At 45.6% G+C, this 17,058-nt stretch overlaps 1 protein-coding gene across 2 annotated transcripts in view; it reads right to left on the bottom strand.

Moving 5' to 3' along the window:
* Positions 1 to 3,512, bottom strand: part of CORO2A (coronin 2A) — a 64,777-nt gene extending 61,265 nt beyond the window's left edge. The window contains exon 1 of one of the 2 annotated variants that reach the window (XM_053371653.1): positions 2,925 to 3,512. In XM_053371653.1, coding sequence (XP_053227628.1) covers positions 2,925 to 2,939 — 15 coding nt within the window. In that variant the 5' untranslated portion in view covers positions 2,940 to 3,512. Of the gene's footprint in view, positions 1 to 2,011; positions 2,167 to 2,924 lie in introns of those variants that run through there. The other variant, XM_053371656.1, reaches the window with a different exon arrangement.
* Between the last annotated feature and the right edge of the window lie 13,546 nt (positions 3,513 to 17,058).

The following is a 17,058-nucleotide window of genomic DNA, read 5'->3' as shown; positions in this document are numbered from 1 at the left end:
ACAGGACTAATGAAAAAGGAACAGAAGGACCTCCTAGCAAATGAGAACTTAGGCTGGTGAAGGAAGCAGGCCAAAGCAATGGAGTCCAGGCTTGAAAGCTTGGAACTAGGGAATGCTGCCAACGGATGGAGCAGAAGGAAAATTAGGGGAAAGTAATGGTGGGGACGCAGGTGGCGCTGTGGGTAAAAGCCTCAGCGCCTAGGGCTTGCCGATCGAAAGGTCGGCAGTTCGAATCCCCGCGGCGGGGTGTGCTCCCGTTGTTCGGTCCCAGCGCCTGCCAACCTAGCAGTTTGAAAGCACCCCCGGGTGCAAGTAGATAAATAGGGACCGCTTACCAGCGGGAAGGTAAACGGCGTTTCCGTGTGCGGCTCTGGCTCGCCAGAGCAGTGATGTCACGCTGGCCACGTGACCCGGAAGTGTCTCCGGACAGCGCTGGCCCCCGGCCTCTTGAGTGAGATGGGCGCACAACCCTAGAGTCTGGCAAGACTGGCCCGTACGGGCAGGGGTACCTTTACCTTAATGGTGGGGAAGGGACGCGGGTGGCACTGTGGGTTAAACCACAGAGCCTAGGACTTGCGGATCAGAAGGTCAGCGGTTCGAATCCCCGTGACGGGGTGAGGTCCCTGCTCCTGCCAACCTAGCAGTTCGAAAGCACGTCAAAGTGCAAGTAGATAAATAGGTACCGCTCCGGCAGGAAGGTAAACGGCGTTTCTGTGCACTGCTCTGGTTCGCCAGAAGCGGCTTAGTCATGCTGGCCACATGACCCGGAAGCTGTATGCTGGCTCCCTCGGCCAATAAAGCAAGATGAGCGCCGCAACCCCAGAGTCGGCCACGACTGGACCTAATGGTCAGGGGTCCCTTTACCTTTATAATGGTGGGGAAGGGAGAGAGGAATGGTGCCTATGACCAAGAGCTGAAGACACAAAGAAGGCTGAAGTTCACATTTCGCTTTTAAATAACTAACCAAGTATTTGGCTCCGGCTTCCTAACTTTCATTCATTATTGGAGAAAATGTTTATTGGTTTTACTAGATGGCTCTTTCGTGGCAGTCATTGGGAATCGAACGTGGCTGGGGGGAAGCAACGTTAGACATTTAAATAAGCAAACCATTGCTAGGTATGGTTCTCAAACTCCAGAGAGTGGTCATAGACCCTGGAGGAAAACACCATGGGGGCATAGCTGCTGCCTTCATGCTCTGCTTATGAGCTTCCCAGAGGCACTTAGAAGGCCACAGTGAGCACAATGTATTGATCTCCTCCAACAAAGCAATTCTTATGATCTCCAGAACTGCCTAATTAGCACCCAACACTTAATAGCTGGATCAACTGACACTAAGCCACATCTCTCAGCAATTACCTAGCACCTTTAGGATGGCCAGATACAAGCGCTACACCTGTTGGAATGCGCTCTGCTTCGCCAACTATTAAAAGTGCAGGAGTCTTCTCTTTTGAGTCTAGCCACCCATTCTCATAGCAAAAGAATTTCTATGGAACTAGAGTATGATTATTATCCTTCATGTGGTTCTCAGATGCAGACAAAACCTCCTTTGAAAATAATAACATCATAATCCTTTTGCACACTCATCAGGTTCCCCTGAACTCAAGGGCAAAGTTACAGCAATATTCTTGTTGCAAATCCTCCATAAGTCTCCCTGGCCCCCAGGGCAAAGTCAGGGCAATAAATCTATCCTACTGTGTTAGTCAACCACCTTATCTACGTCTGCAACAAGCCCATGGCACAGAAGGGCATACCGAGGTCACACAGACAATATCAAACCTGGACTCTGAATTATCCCGAGTAACTACCATCCTTTGGCACCAAACAAGCACTAGAGCAGATTGGAAGCCTGTTTTCACCAATAAGGATTCACTGAAAGACTTGAAACAACCCACCTTTTGGGGCATTGTTTAACCACCTGGTTGCAAGAACAATGGAGCAGTTAGTTGGCATTAGGTGGGTAGGAAAGCAATGATTAAATTAAATTAAATGGCTAGCGTTTGGAAATGCATACTGTATAGGAAGAATTCTGGGGTGGGGACGGGACTTGACAGCGACAGCTTGAATGAAAAGCAGAACCAACTTTCTTCCAACTGGCAAATAAATTTGATGGCTCGTCACTTGGAGTAGATTTTCTACTCGCCGCAGGTGACCTGAAATGCAAGCAAACTCCAGGGCCAGCTTAGGAGATCTACCCCAGTGAAACAGATCCCTCCAGGCTCTGGCTTCATTCGGCCTTCTGTTCCTGGAATCAAAGTTGGCAGCCCTAAACCAATACGATTTTATTTTCTCTCAAGAGCTAATGTTTTCCCCTCCCTGCATATCTAAAACAAGATAGGGTTGAGATCAGTTCTTCTAATATGCTCAGGTCTTAACAAGAAATGTGCCAATTCGTTTGCAGGCTGAAAAAGCGTTTCCTTGCCCAAGAGAACTTGCTGGCGGATTATGCTTCTTATTTTTACACACAAGGACTGGGGTGGGAATCAGCTAGGGCGCCCCTCTACCCTGAGCAAACGTGAATGTTGCAACTCACCCAATCCGACAGATGTATTTTTTTAAAAAGGGGGTAGAGGGCGGCGACGATTTGATAGCTAAGTATATGTTGCTGTCAAATTCATGCAAGCATTTTTTGCTGATGTTGTGATTTCGCCCCGCCCCTCAGATCCTGAACGATGCAAGGTCGGGAGGATCCACCTTTCTAAGAATGATCCCCCAAGCCACTCGGGGACATTTGCAAGACTTCCCCCCGTATTTTGTTTTGTTTCTGCGAGCGGGCGGTTTCCAGTGCGTTATAATGCCGGACGCACGACGCAGCAGTGGAACTGCGGGATCTGGGCTGGTGCTTGCAAAATGCCCGGCACCTGCGACGCGGTTCAAGAGCAGGTGCGCCGCTTTCGTCCCTCCTTTGCAAGGCTCCCTCTTCCTACCTTTGTGATGGTCATGCAGCCTGGGTTTTTGGTGCAGCGTCCAAGGGCTGGCGAGCCCGCCCAGCTCACAGTCGTCTCTCTCCGCAGCAAAGATTTCAGCTCCTGCCTGCTCTTGCACCGCAACACTTTTCCTCCTCCGTTTTTCCTCCTGTATCAGAGCACACCTAGCACATCCCTTTTACAGGTGCTGCGGGATCATGGAATCACGTTCATTCATTGATGGTGAATTTATAAATATATATATTTGGGGAATGGGTGGGGGTGGAAACCCTTTGCTTGCTGTCACCCACACGCCGCTTTAAAAAAAATTAAAAATTAAAAGCCCCTCAAAATCTGCCTGCTTCCAGCATGCACGCTCCCCGGGCAGAGCGCACGCTTGCAAAGTCACTGCAGGGTCCACACGCGCGCTTGGAGAGAAAGGGTGGTGGGTGGAGCCAGGAGAGGAGAAGGACAGGCCAAGATCCCCCACCTCCCGCTTCCTTTGTGTGCCGCCCTCGGAGAAAGCAGGATCAGAAACCTCGGCAGAGGCGGCGGTGGTTGCATTGTGGATGATGACGGGTGGGCGGAGACGGGAGGCAGCCCGAAATCCCGTCCCTGCGGGGGAGAGAGGCGGAGGCTCCCTTGGGAAACCCGGGCGCCGAAGGGTTAAGCCGGGCGCGCGCTCTGTGCGGGTCGCAGTTCTGCAATCGGTACGAATTACGCAAATGAAACCAGCGCGATGGTTGGCATCGCTTTTTTTTTCCCCCTTGCGTTTTTGAAAACTGTTTTGCATCCATTATTCTGTTTTCTTTTTTATGTATACTGTAAACCTATTTTGCATAATTTATTTAGGTTTTTGCTTATCGTGTTTCTGGTTTTGCTTTTAGAAGACATCTGAAGGCAACCCTGTTTAGGGAAGTTTTTACTGTTTGATGTTTTGTCGTGTTTTTAATATTCTGTTGGGAGCCGCCCAGAGCGGCTGGGGAAACCCAGCCAGATGGGTGAGGTTACATAAATTTGTTGTTGTTGTTAAAGACCCTCCAAATGTCCCTATTCTCCAAGGACAACCCCCAGATTTATAGAAGCCGCCCGGTTTCTGACTTGATCCCAGAATGACCTGCTTTTCCTTATCCTTGAAGGATATGTTGTTATTATTTATTACATTCATTCCCAGCCCTTAAGCAGCAGGTCCCAGGGCAGGTTACAACAGTTAAGAAAACCAACAACAGTTAAAACAGATTACAATCACAGGGATAGGGTTGGCCCTGAACACACATGTAGAGCAGGAGACTCTTAATCTCAGGTTCGTGGGTTCGACATTGGGTGAAGATTCCTGCAGGTTAGAGCTATGTCTTCAGCATTCTTGGAAAGCTTCATAGTGAAGAAGCCAAGAATTGCCTTCTTGCAGGAGGGAAGTCCACAACTTAGGGGCTGCAGCAGAGAAGGCCCTGATGTGAACAATCGGTGGAGAAAGGGCACAATGATGAAGCTAGGTTGCCAAGTGAACATCCAGACAAAGTTGTTGAGCTCTTACTCAACTATCTTTTTGGACTCTGGATATTGTCTGCATACTAAAAACCTTTCACAATCACAAAAACTAGAAAGCTCTCTCTCTCTCTCTCTGTGTGTGTGTGTGTGTTTAAAATAATTTTTATTGAATGATTTTATGTTACCAAAAAAAACATTACAACCATACTACCACAAAATATAATTTAGAAATAAAAATTACATACATCAATATTTAGTTTATTTGTTACTTGTTATTTGCTGTCTTATTTCCTCCCAAACATTCCATACAAAGCACACATACATACACACACATACAAAAATTATGATAATAATGAAACTAAATATCTTTTCCATCTTACAAAATCTTTTTTTCAACTTGACTTCCTGTCAAGTCCCTTCGCATATATTTTATCTTACAATCGATTGTACACAAAACAATAGACCTTTCTATAGATTGAGTTCTACTGTTGCTTAATATTTAGGGCGATTTGAGAAGGGGGGCTTTTTAAGCATCATCTGAGACAGTACCATTGATCTGAATATCAGAATTAGCCATCTGGTGAAAAGCATTTTCTCAGGTGAATGTGTGTTTTGAATCCCTTGGTTAGGGTAGCAGCTGGATGGTGGTGGAGGAAACAGCTAGAAATAGCGAAACTGCTTCTGCTCCTAGTTCTTACCTCTTGAAGATGCTTTCTCTTAAAGTAGAAGATGCTTTTGGGTTATCTCACACACACCTGCATGTCACATGAGTGGGCACTCACATTTAAATGCAACCTCTGTGAGTGCAAAGCATTACCAGATTACTTTCTAAATTCACAGTGATTTGCATTAGAATATTCCGTGCAATAAATCATACTGCAGTCTTTGAACACATCTTTACTGCCACTCTCTAAAGTTATCGGTAACGAAATCTGAACCATAGCACATGCCTTTCAGAGGTGGGCCTTATCCAGTATAAATCCAGGATATCTATAAGATGGTTAGTCTACAACTTTTATCATCCTTGATCATCGGCTATGCTGGCTTGGGCTAATAGAAGCTGAAGTTCAACAACACGACAAGGGCACCACCTGGAGTAGCCCACATTGTGTTTCCCTAGTCCAAAACATTGATTTCATATTGTGTGTCACAACACGTGTTTGTAAAAGTCTTGGGTTCTCAAATGAGAGGATCAGAATACATTGTCTAACTATTCCCCCTCCCAAGTGTCTTCCTTTATCCCTTTAAGCTTAAATACTTATTGGTATCTAGTAAAGCTGTGGTGCTCTATAAGACGCACCAGACCACAAGACGCACCTAGTTTTTGGAGGAGGAAAACAAGAAAAAAAATATTCTGAATCTCAGAAGCCAGAACAGCAAGAGGGATCGCTGCGCAGTGAAATCAGTGATCCCTCTTGCTGTTCTGGCTTCTGTGATAGCTGCGCAGCCTGCATCTGCTCCATAAGATGCATACACATTTCCCCTTACTTTTTAGGAGGCAAAAAGTGAGTCTTATAGAGCAAAAAATACGGTATGTCCTCCCAGATGTTGCTAGACTTCAACTCCTGTCATCCCTGACCATTGGCTAAGCTGGTTGGGGTTGATGGGACTTCAACAATCAATCGAGGGCCACAGATTCATCATTCCTGCTGCTACAAGTGGATAAGAGTTATGAGTTGGGAAGTCCCTTGTTCAAATCTCATATTATCAACAAACTCAATAGGTGGGCTTAGGCAAGTTACTGTTTTTTAGGCTCCATTCTCTCTCCCCCTTTTGTAACATGGGAATAATGATGTGGATCCTGCTTTACTGGACCTCAGTGACCGCCTCTCTCCAAATGGACCTACCCAGACCCTGAGATCATCTTCTGAGGCCCTTCTTTATGTGCCTTCTCTACAAGAGGTCCAGAGGGTGGCAAAAAGAGAACAGGTCTTTTCTGCCTCGCTGTTTGTGGAATGTTCTCCCCAGGTAGCCTCACCTGGTGCCATTATTATACAGTGGTACCTCAAGTTACAGACGCTTCAGGTTACAGTACCTTGGGTTAAGAAATTTTCTTCAGGATGAGAACAGAAATCGCACGGCGGCGGCACAGCGACAGTGGGAGGCCCCATTAGCTAAAGTGGTGCTTCAGGTTAAGAACAGTTTCAGATTAAGAACGGACCTCCAGAACGAATTAAGTTCTTAACCCGAGGTACCACTGTACCTCTTCAGGTGATAGGAGAAAACATTCCTCTTTAACCAGGCCTTTGGCTGACTGACACCCAATGCCCTTTTAAAATGTGTTAAGGAAGGGGGGTTTATTGGGTTGTTATCGGTTTTGCTTTTATTACAGTATGTGTTTTGTGTTTTTATATTGTGATTTTATCTTGGGAATCTCCCTGAGACCTGTGGGTATAGGGTGGTATACATATTATTATTATTATTACAATTATTATTATTATTATTATTACCAGGATGTTGTAAGAATTACTGAGCTATTTTATGCAATCTGCTCTGACAGCTCAGCATAAGCCCTACATAAACAGACCATCAAATTAAACAATTCTTAGGGCTGCAAACTTTTTAAAAAATATGTGGGGTTTTTTGGTTATTCTTCTGGGGGACCAAACCTCTGCATTTTGGGGAGTTGTAATATCAGCTCATAGCCCACATGGAAAACACTATTAGCCTTGCCATTGCTGCCGAGTTTAATATGGACAAGTGTGTACAACTACTACCAAGAGACAAAGTACAGCATAAAGAATGTCTGCACATTCTAACAATGAGAGATGTTGAAGACTAGTGTCTGAATTAATTTCAGCAGCTATCAGCTTGCTGTCAGTGACTAGGAGAAACAGTTTATTCCATCCTGCAAAATACAACACAGTACAGTGCTTTTGAATTCTGGTGCTGGAGGAGACTCTTGAGAGTCCCATGGACTGCAAGAAGATCCAACCTCTCCATTCTGAAGGAAATCAGCCCTGAGTGCTCACTGGAAGGACAGATCCTGAAGCTGAGGCTCCAATACTTTGGCCACCTCATGAGAAGAGAAGACTCCCTGGAAAAGACCCTGATGTTGGGAAAGATGGAGGGCACAAGGAGAAGGGGACGACAGAGGACGAGATGGTTGGACAGTGTTCTCAAAGCTACCAGCATGAGTTTGACCAAACTGCGGGAGGCAGTGGAAGACAGGAGTGGAAGAGTCGGACACAACTAAACGACTAAACAACAACAACACAGTGGTACCACAGGTTACAGACGCTTCAGGTTACAGACACTTCAGGTTACAGACTCTGCTAACCTAGAAATAGTACCTCGGGTTAAGAACTTTGATTCAGGATGAGAACAGAAATCGAGCAGCGACGGTGCGGCGGCAGAGGGTGGCCCCATTAGCTGAAGTGGTACCTCAGATTAAGAACAGCTTCATGTTATGAACGGACCTCCGGAATGAATTAAGTTCTTAACCCGAGGTACCACTGTACTGAGAGAAGGCTCAGGGAAGTCTATACCAGTAGCAAGGGCCATTTGATCCTATTCCCTGCTACAAATGTTGCAGTACAGTGGTACCTTGGTTTACAACCATAATCCATTCCGGAGATCTGTTTGTGAACCAAAACAGGTTGTAACCCAAGGCGCACTTTCGCCAATGGAGCCTCCAAAAAAAATTTGTTCGTAATCCCCCAAAAAAGGGTTGTAATCCAAAAAAAGTTTGCAAACCGAAACACGCACTTCTGGGTTTGACGTGTTTGTAATCCAAAACGTATGCAAACCAGACTGTTTGTAAACCAAGGTACAGTGGTACCTCTGGATGCGAACGGGATCTGTTCCAGAGCCCTGTTCGCATCCTGAAGCAAACGTAACACGCGACTGCGTGTACGCAGGTCGGGTTTCGCCGCTCACGCATGCGCAGATGCTCAAAATGACGTCACATGGAAGCGGCGAAACGCGACCTGCGTACACGGGCTCCGTTACTTCTGGGTCGCTGCGGAGTGCAACCCAAAAATATTCATCCCGAAGCTACTTCAACCTGACGTATGACTGTACCACTGTACTAACTTCTGTTGTGTGTTTGTTTGTTTTCAGGGGCAGTACAGGTGAGTCAAGCAGGTGTGCCTGTTGCAGAACCCCAACCTCAGTTATATAACCTGAGTTTGGCTTGTAAGTAAGAGAGCAAGATCTGTGTTGCAAAGGACCCTTCAATTCTCACCCAGCACAGCAGCTTGAGGGCAACAGACTGTCTTGGCCTGCCTTTGAAGCCAAGGAGGTGCACAGCTGGACCACTCTGCCCCAGTGCCCCATTTCCTTCCAAATACAAAGGGCATCAATTAAAACCTGTCTAAATCCTCAGATCTCATTCTGTGGCGGGATCCTTTATTGCACAGTCGAAAGCTTTAGATAAGCCGCAGCAGCCAGATAATATAAACAAAGTGTGGAGGAAAGATTATCTTTGATTAAAAATCAAGTTACAGAATGCTTGGCGTGATTTCCAGAAGCCTGTTGGGTGTGTGTGTACAGAATTCTTGCTTTATCACCAACAGACTTTGTACAGAGATAAAAGTCCAGGACGGGCTGCCAAACGCCCTACCCGCCATAAGCAGAATGTGTGAACCGTCACAGATCAGACCAGCTATGTTAAATTCTATCTTCTGCCCACTCATGAGGTCCCCCCAAATGGCATGCATAGGCACCAGGGTGCCCTCAAACACTCCTCCCATGCCTACCAGGACCCCCCTGGCGCGCCCAATTTTCAGCTGAGTACCCGCTGAGCGTCTGGTATGCTGCAAAGGATTCTGGGTAACACTTTTGCATGTCAGCGCCCCCGCCTCATTCTTGCTGTCTGTATGGACTGTTCGCTCCCACCTAGTTACGTGTGAAGGAGGATCAAAGCAAAGGTAAGGTAAAGGTAAAGGGACCCCTGACCATTAGGTCCAGTCGTGGCCGACTCTGGGGTTGCGACGCTCATCTCGCTTTATTGGCCAAGGGAGCCTGCATACAGCTTCCGGGTCATGTGGCCAGCATGACTAAGCCGCTTCTGGCGAACCAGAGCAGTGCACGGAAACGCCGTTTACCTTCCTGCCGGAGCAATACCTATTTATCTACTTGCACTTTGACGTGCTTTCGAACTGCTAGGTTGGCAGGAGCAGAGACCAAGCAACGGGAGCTCACCCCATCGCGGGGATTCGAACCGCCGACCTTCCGATCGGCAAGTCCTAGGCTCTGTGGTTTAACCCACAGCGCCACCCGCGTCCCAAAAGGGTAGGTAGCCACACGCAGTTTCTGACCTGCCTTGACTCCAGACAGCAGAGCAGAACAATACAGTATTTCGCAATCCCCATGCATGTTTACTGAGAGGCAAGTTCCACAGTTATTACCCAGGAAGCTGCCTTATCAGAACATTGGTTCATTTAGCTCTACATTGTCTGTATCGATTGGCATCAACATCTCCCCGCTGGCTTTAATGTATCTGTGTGAGGTTTTCGTTGTAATGTTTGTTTGTTTGTGAGTTGCTTTGGGTTGCCTTGGGGCAAGATAAAGCAACTAACAAATTTGACAAATAATAATAATCAGCTTAGCCCTTCTCCAAAATCTGGGAGTGCAAAAAGGATTGCTGCTTTTACATGATTAGGGCCAAGGGTCAACAATTCCTATATGGCCAAGGATGAGCTGGTGCTCTGTGATAAACTACTCCAGAATTAAGGATATTTGGGTCTGAGGACCAAAGATGAGCTGAGACATTAACAAAATGAATAAATGTGGTGGCATCCTTTATATCAATAGTCCCTGGGATATATTATCCATTTCTTGCAAGATTGCTAGTGTTTCTTAGCCAAAGGTGCACAGAGTAGCTATGACAATTATTTGTGACAGGCCAGAGGGTTTGAGACATAAGCATCTTAAATCTGCGGCCTGCCCAAGCCTGGGCCAGTCAATGAACTTACTTCCAATAAAAAGAGCTATAGCAAGTGTTTCACTAGATTTGACGGTCCTATATGATCATTGCAACTGCTAATCTCTTGTGTAGCTATCTACTATGGCAAGGCAGAAGTGGATCACAGATGTTGTGGCCTGGAAAAAAATGCATGGCTCTTGATTTTAGAAGCTGCACGGTGTGAAGCTGTGCTCCTCGCTCAGACATCTGGAGGCTTATTTGTTACGTTTTGCTGCATACCTGTCCATCAGCTGCTCCTCCCATCCTTTCTGGCAGCTGGTGCAAAAGAGGATAAATGCCTCCATTAATTTATATAAACAGTATGGAAGGCTAGTGCCTTCATACTTGATTGTGAGGTTCAAAGTGGCATTCTGTTTCTATTATGGTTGCTTTGGGGCCAGCAGGGTACTGCTCATTTTCTTAGGCACTGTTTCAACTTGTTTTTTTAGAAAAAGATGGCAGTTGCAGGTAGGAACACTAGAGGTTTCTGCAATATTGACCAAGCAGGCAGTCTGGCCCTTCTGCATTGTTTACTTCAGGGGCAGTGGGATCTGCTGGTAGATCTCTAGCTGATTGTAATAGATCAGCAAGGTTGGTTTGGTTTTTTTTAACTCTCAGTTGTTTTAGCAGTCGGAACAACAAAAATGCCTTCCTCCACTTAAATTAGGCTGCTGAAACTAGTAAAGATTACGGTGACCCAGAGTGGACTCTTTTGTAAAAGGACTGATACTGAAAACACATTCCAGCACTCAGAAGCACCTTGCTCTTTAATTCTGGCCTTTATGACTTTTGAAACCTGGCTCTTGGGAGTTCTAGCAGGGGCATAGCGGGGCAGGGGGGGTGCCAGGGCAATGGCCCCGGGTACCTTTTTCTGGGCAGCGCTGGCAGGGCAGTGTGAGGAGGACTCACCAGTGTGAGGAGGACTTCAGATCTGTCACCCTCTGCATGCCCGTGCATACCCTGATCACTGTGAAGGCACACTCTGCTGTTGGGTAGAAAGTAGATCTGGCAAGCCAGAAGTCTGTTCACACCTGGTTTATTACACCTTGAAGGGGGGGGAAAGGCCAGTGATGGGTGCAGAGAAAGTCAATGGGGAATACAGTGGTACCTCGGGTTACAGATGCTTCAGGTTACAGACTCCGCTAACCCAGAAATAGTACCTCGGGTTAAGAACTTTGCTTCAGGATGAGAATAGACATCATGCTCCAGCGGTGTGGCAGCAGCAGGAGGCCCCATTAGCTAGTGTGGTGTAGTGGTTAAGAGCGGTAGACTCGTAATCTGGTGAACCGGGTTCGCTTCCCTGCTCCTCCACATGCAGCTGCTGGGTGACCTTGGGCCAGTCACACTTCTCTGAAGTCTCTCAGCCCCACTCACCTCACAGAGTGTTTGTTGTGGGGGAGGAAGGGAAAGGAGAATGTTAGCCGCTTTGAGACACCTTTGGGTAGTGATAAAGCGGGATATCAAATTCAAACTCTTCTTCTTCTTCTAAAGTGGTGCTTCAGGTTATGAAGAGTTTCAGGTTAAGAACGAATTAAGTTCTTAACCTGAGGTACCACTGTAATTAAGGATGTGGAGTCCTGGGGGAAATGGAAAAATGAGGGGGGCCCCTGCGGGAGGGGCCCCAGAATTGTGATAATGTGTGTGACTGTTAAAAGGAACTTATAGTAGCCTTTTGCTTTAAGAAAAGGCTAAGAAAATGCTGCAAAAGCATTTCACTTTAAAACGCTTATGGCAAGCAGGGTCACAGCACATACAGTACAAAGCACAAAAGGTTTTCGCTACAAAATGTATCCATGTGGAGGCTATGCTTATGCACAGTAGATGTTGAACCATGGCAGCAAATCAACCGATCTCAATAATTTGCTTATGCTAGAAGTGCAGGCGCACTGAAATGAAATGTAACTAAATAAGTTCTGGCTAACAGCACTTTGAATGAGGTCATGAGAATGCATATGATTGGAGGAAATATTGTGATTCTTTTTGTAAGAAAGCCATAAATAATCTGAGCATTTGGGGGATGTTCCAGCCTTTGTGGAGTTATCCTGCTGTAACACTTTTCTGCTGTAAATAAACTTTCTGGATTCTTTCTTCAAACTGACTCACAAGTAATTAATGGTACAAGTGAGATAGAAGATTTGACTGGCAATGCCCCCACCATTTTTTTTCCAAGGGTCTTCACATCTTTCGGAATAATACCTGTGAAGAGCCAAAATGTTGAGAAGGGTGTACGAGTCAACTCTGAAAGGCCTCCTCAGCAGCTTAGTGCTGAAACATGTTGTAGCAGAATGTCTACACTGGGGTAAAAAACTTTTTTTAAAAAAAGAAAGGAATCTGGGTGTGCTCAGAAGTCTGCAAGTCTGTGGGACATTCCGAATCTCTTAAACATGGTCAACAGATAAGGATCAACAAGAATCACTATACCAGACCAGAGACTGAATGCAATCTGGAAAGAGCCAGGCATTGGGGAACTTCCATCCAGTCAGTGCATATGGAGGATACCAGGATGTTGTGTGTATTACAGCTGCAGAACTGTAGAAGACAGAGCCCTGTGCTTGAGTCACTATTTTGGTGAAAGGTCATCAGCTGCATAAATACGGTTTTGAGAACCTCCTTGAGATTTACTGAGAGCTGAAGGGCGACTAAATGTCTTAAAACTTCAACACTGGAAGGCAAAGTCTCTCCCCAAATCCTTCCCCAGTTGTACAGTGGGCAGAGGACTTGACTCAACTGGCAGCACATGAGGAGTTGACCTTCCATACAGGGGTGCCCCTAGAGGTTGGTCCAAGGGTGCAGGCTCAGGGGGGCAGAAAAATTGTACTTCTCAACTTGGGCTTGGAGTGGCTAGGAGCCTGCATGCTCCCAAGGGTGCTCTAGGAGGCTGGGTGATGTATGCAGGCTCCTGGAGAGGGAAGAAAGAGGGAGCAGGTAAGAGTTGCAGGAGGAAAAAGGAAGTGAAGTGAAGTGAAGGCATGAGGCGGGAGTTCGTAATGCAGGTGAGCTGTGCATAAGCAAGCTGCCAGCTAGCTCTGCCAAGGCTCTTTTTATTAGCACAATATGCAAAACCAGTCAGATACATTTTGGACTGTGACTTTTACACATCTTCCAATCCCGAGATCATGGGGGTGGTACAAAGTTATTTTGGCACCTGTTTCCACCGCGTCACTTTCCCCTTGCACAATGCATGACGAAGGAGACAAAGGTCACAGACAGGGCATGGCAGACCACTAAGAGAGCAAAGGTTAGACAGAGGGCATGATGTTCAGACAGCTGTGGCTTGTCTGTGGGTGGAAGTGTGCTCCACACCTGAAGGTCACGTGGCCAGACAGCTGAGGCTTGTCTGCAGGTGGAAGTGTGTTCCACACCCAGTGGTCAAGACAGGCAGACAGATGGACCAATGGAGGAGAAGCAAGGCAGACCCCAATGACCACGAAGGAAGTCATTGGCGGAGCACGAAAGCCGACAAAAGCAAACTTTTAGAGTTTCTAATCCATGGTGTCTCCCAGCTCTGGAGGCACCAACACAGCAACTTGCCAAGGGCGTAAGGGAGCCTAGGAACATCTCTGCTTCCATAAACACAAGAAAGATGGGCAGCTGTCTGAAATCTGGTCTCTTTATACAGATCTGTTTGCCTGAATGTCTCAGATACAAATACTTTTCGATAGCTCGCACATTCAGCTACCAGTCACCAAGTGGTGCACAATCACACACACACACCCAGCTCTTTTTGCAGACAATATCCTAATATCACTGATGGCAGAGTGGAAAGCAGAAAAAGAAACATAGAATGCAGATCCCCTCTTGCTCAATGATCTCCTTTTATTTCTCCCCTGTGGAGCTTACATGAAGCAGCATGTACGTGACAGTGCAGATAAGAACGACCAATATATATTCTTCACCAGTAACATAAAAGGTAGAGTCCACGGAAGCTGTTGTTCGAGGAGCAGTACAAGTTAGCAGCCAATTCAGTGCAAAGGAAAAATGCTGCCAGGAATATTACAGTACTGAGGCAAAGATTACTCGCTTTAAGACAGATGTAAAGCTATTCTTTAGCTAGGCAACAACCCTGGATGTTTTCGTACAGGTAGCAAAAGCTTTCCTGCACCTCTTTTTTAAAAAAACACGTTAGATAATGTTGTCAAAACACACCGGAAATCCAGTCGATATAAAGGTTAACCTGAGAGGATGAGAGAAACATGAGACTGTAGCTTTCTGGTGAAGTCCAGTCCTCAGTTGACAGTTAAAAAGATGTTAAAAGCAGGGAAAGGCTTTAGTTGAAGACCTTGCACACCTGCTGTCTGCCTGAGCATGCAGTGTTGGGTTATGGTCTGCTTTGGTGTAAAGCAGGGTTGGCAGACCTGGGATTCAGAGGCTGAAATCAGCCCTCTAGGTCTCTGTCTGACCCTCAGGAATCACCACAGGCCTCAGCACCCCTGTTGTGTACCCTCTAGCGTTTTCACCTGGCTAAAATGTGTCCCTGAACTCCGATAATGCTTCTTGCTTACCTGGATATGGGAGGATGAGCAAGTGTGTGCTGAAGCAATCTCTTCTGTGCAAAGTTTAAATTAACACTTGTTGCTCCACCCATTTTTATCACGGCCATGCGGCCCCTGAAAGGTTGCAAGTCAATGTGGCCCTCTAGCAGGAACAGTTTCCCCAACCCCTTGTATAAAGAATTCCTTGAGGCTAGGAGCACTAGCACTGGCCTAAAATGGCCTCAATCAAAAGTAACCGTGCTCTAATTCAGCTATTATTATTATTATTATTATTATTATTATTATTATTAAAATGTGTATACTGCCCTTTATCTGTAGATCTCAGGGCAGTTCACAACATAAAATTACAATATAAAAAACACAAAACACAAAATAAAAACAGGAACAAAAACAAACCAATAATCACCCCTCCCACAACACATTTGAATGGGCATTAGATGTCAGTCAACCCAAAGCCTGGTTGAAGAAGAATGTTTTAGCCTGGACCCTAAAGGGGTATAATGAAGGCGCCAGGCAAACCACCCTGGGGAGAGCATTCCACAGGCAGGGGCCACTGCAGAAAAGGCCTCGTGTTGCTACCCTCCAGACCTCTTGCAGAGAAGACACATGAAGAAGGGCCTCAGATGATGGGGCCTTTGGAGGGGCTTTGAAACATGCCTTCAATTACCTTTTGGATCTTAGTGCTGACTATGGAGAATGGGCTGACCTGTCGAGAAGGGACAAAGACATGGTCAGGTTGGAGTCCCCCCGAGACCTACTCCTCAGTGATAAAGGAAGGAAATTAAGAACAAGATCAGCAGAAGACAAAGTAAAGTGCAGGTATAAATATAAAGAAGATCTGCAGAAGGGACATGGAAGAGAGTTAAGAGCCTCGGACAGAAGGTCACCAGGTTGATGGACTATATGGAATGGATAGAAAGGACTGACGGAACCCGAGACCAGGAAGAAGAGACGGTGGATGAAGATTGGAAGAAAGTTTAAAAATTCATTTAGAGAATTAGTGTAAAATTAATGAGTGTTAGAAAAAATGTTGGAATGAAACTATTTGGCTTTAGTAGAAATGCTATAAGGAGTTATGTACAAATAAGTTTTAAGTTTTAGGGTTTTTTATGGTAAGATAAGGTTAAAATAAATTAAGACAATTTAATGACAGAAAATAGTGAAAGATGGGAAGGATTTGCTGAGATAATTAATAACTAGAATACAAAAAAGGGAGGTGCGAGGAGGTCGATGAAACAAGTTAACGAAAGATAAAGATTTGGGAATATTGGATTTGTTTTTAATTTTTTGTTTGCTTTTGTTTTTGGTTTTGATGTATTGTGTGTTTTGTTCTCCTTTTTCTTTTTATTGACTTGTATTGTTTAATTCCTTTTTTGTTTTTGTTTTTTCTTTTTTTCCTCTGTAATTTTAAATTCTCAATAAATATCATTAAAAAAAAAGAAGAAGAAGGGCCTCAGATGATGATCTCAGGGTCCAAGTAGGCTCATGTGTTGAGATGTGGTCCTTGAAACTTGGTTTCAACTCACAACCTGCCAATTTGGAACTGCATATGACCAGCTTCCCAGCAAAGACTGGCAGGATTGAGCGGGAAATGCACTAGATAAAAGCTATTCGTGAACCCTGGATCTTTCAGGGTCCCATGAAACACTGGGAATTGGCATGGAATACCATTTGGAGTCAAAAGGAAACACATAAACAATAACTACATAAAGTCAGTGCATTCAAAATGGCGCAGGGGAAGAGTAAATACATGCACCGTGAATTTGAAAGGAAAAAGTAAATGAGGGACATAACCAGGGCTTTTTCCCCCCAGCCAAAAGTCACCGGAAGTCAGTTCCGGCACTTCTCAGGTGGGCACCATTGCCATTCTAAAAGAATGAGGACGGTGTTCAAACATTTAAAACACATTCTCGCCAAAGAATCCTAGGAACTGTAGTTTGTCAAGGGCCCTATAAATTTTAGCTCTGTGAGAGGTAAACAATTTCCAGGATTCTTTTTGGGGGGGTGCTCCTTTAAATGTATGCTTTGTACACGGCCTTGGAATGGACAGCCCTCATAATAATGACACTTTCACAGAGAGTGGGGGGAATGAATAGCAGATGGACCTGCCCCATCTATCAAAATAGTTAGAATCCTGAGACCAGCAAGATATTTTTTTGCAATATGTCAAGAGAATGCCCTTTCCTAGAATGCTTAATCTACCTTTTAAAAGGTAAAGGGACCCCTGACCATTAGGTCCAGCCGTGACCAACTCTGGGGTTGCGGC

This window comes from Podarcis raffonei, chromosome 17 (genome assembly GCF_027172205.1).
Source record: "Podarcis raffonei isolate rPodRaf1 chromosome 17, rPodRaf1.pri, whole genome shotgun sequence".
In the NCBI taxonomy this organism is placed as follows: domain Eukaryota; kingdom Metazoa; phylum Chordata; class Lepidosauria; order Squamata; family Lacertidae; genus Podarcis; species Podarcis raffonei.
This window is presented reverse-complemented; position numbering and strand designations above follow the sequence as displayed.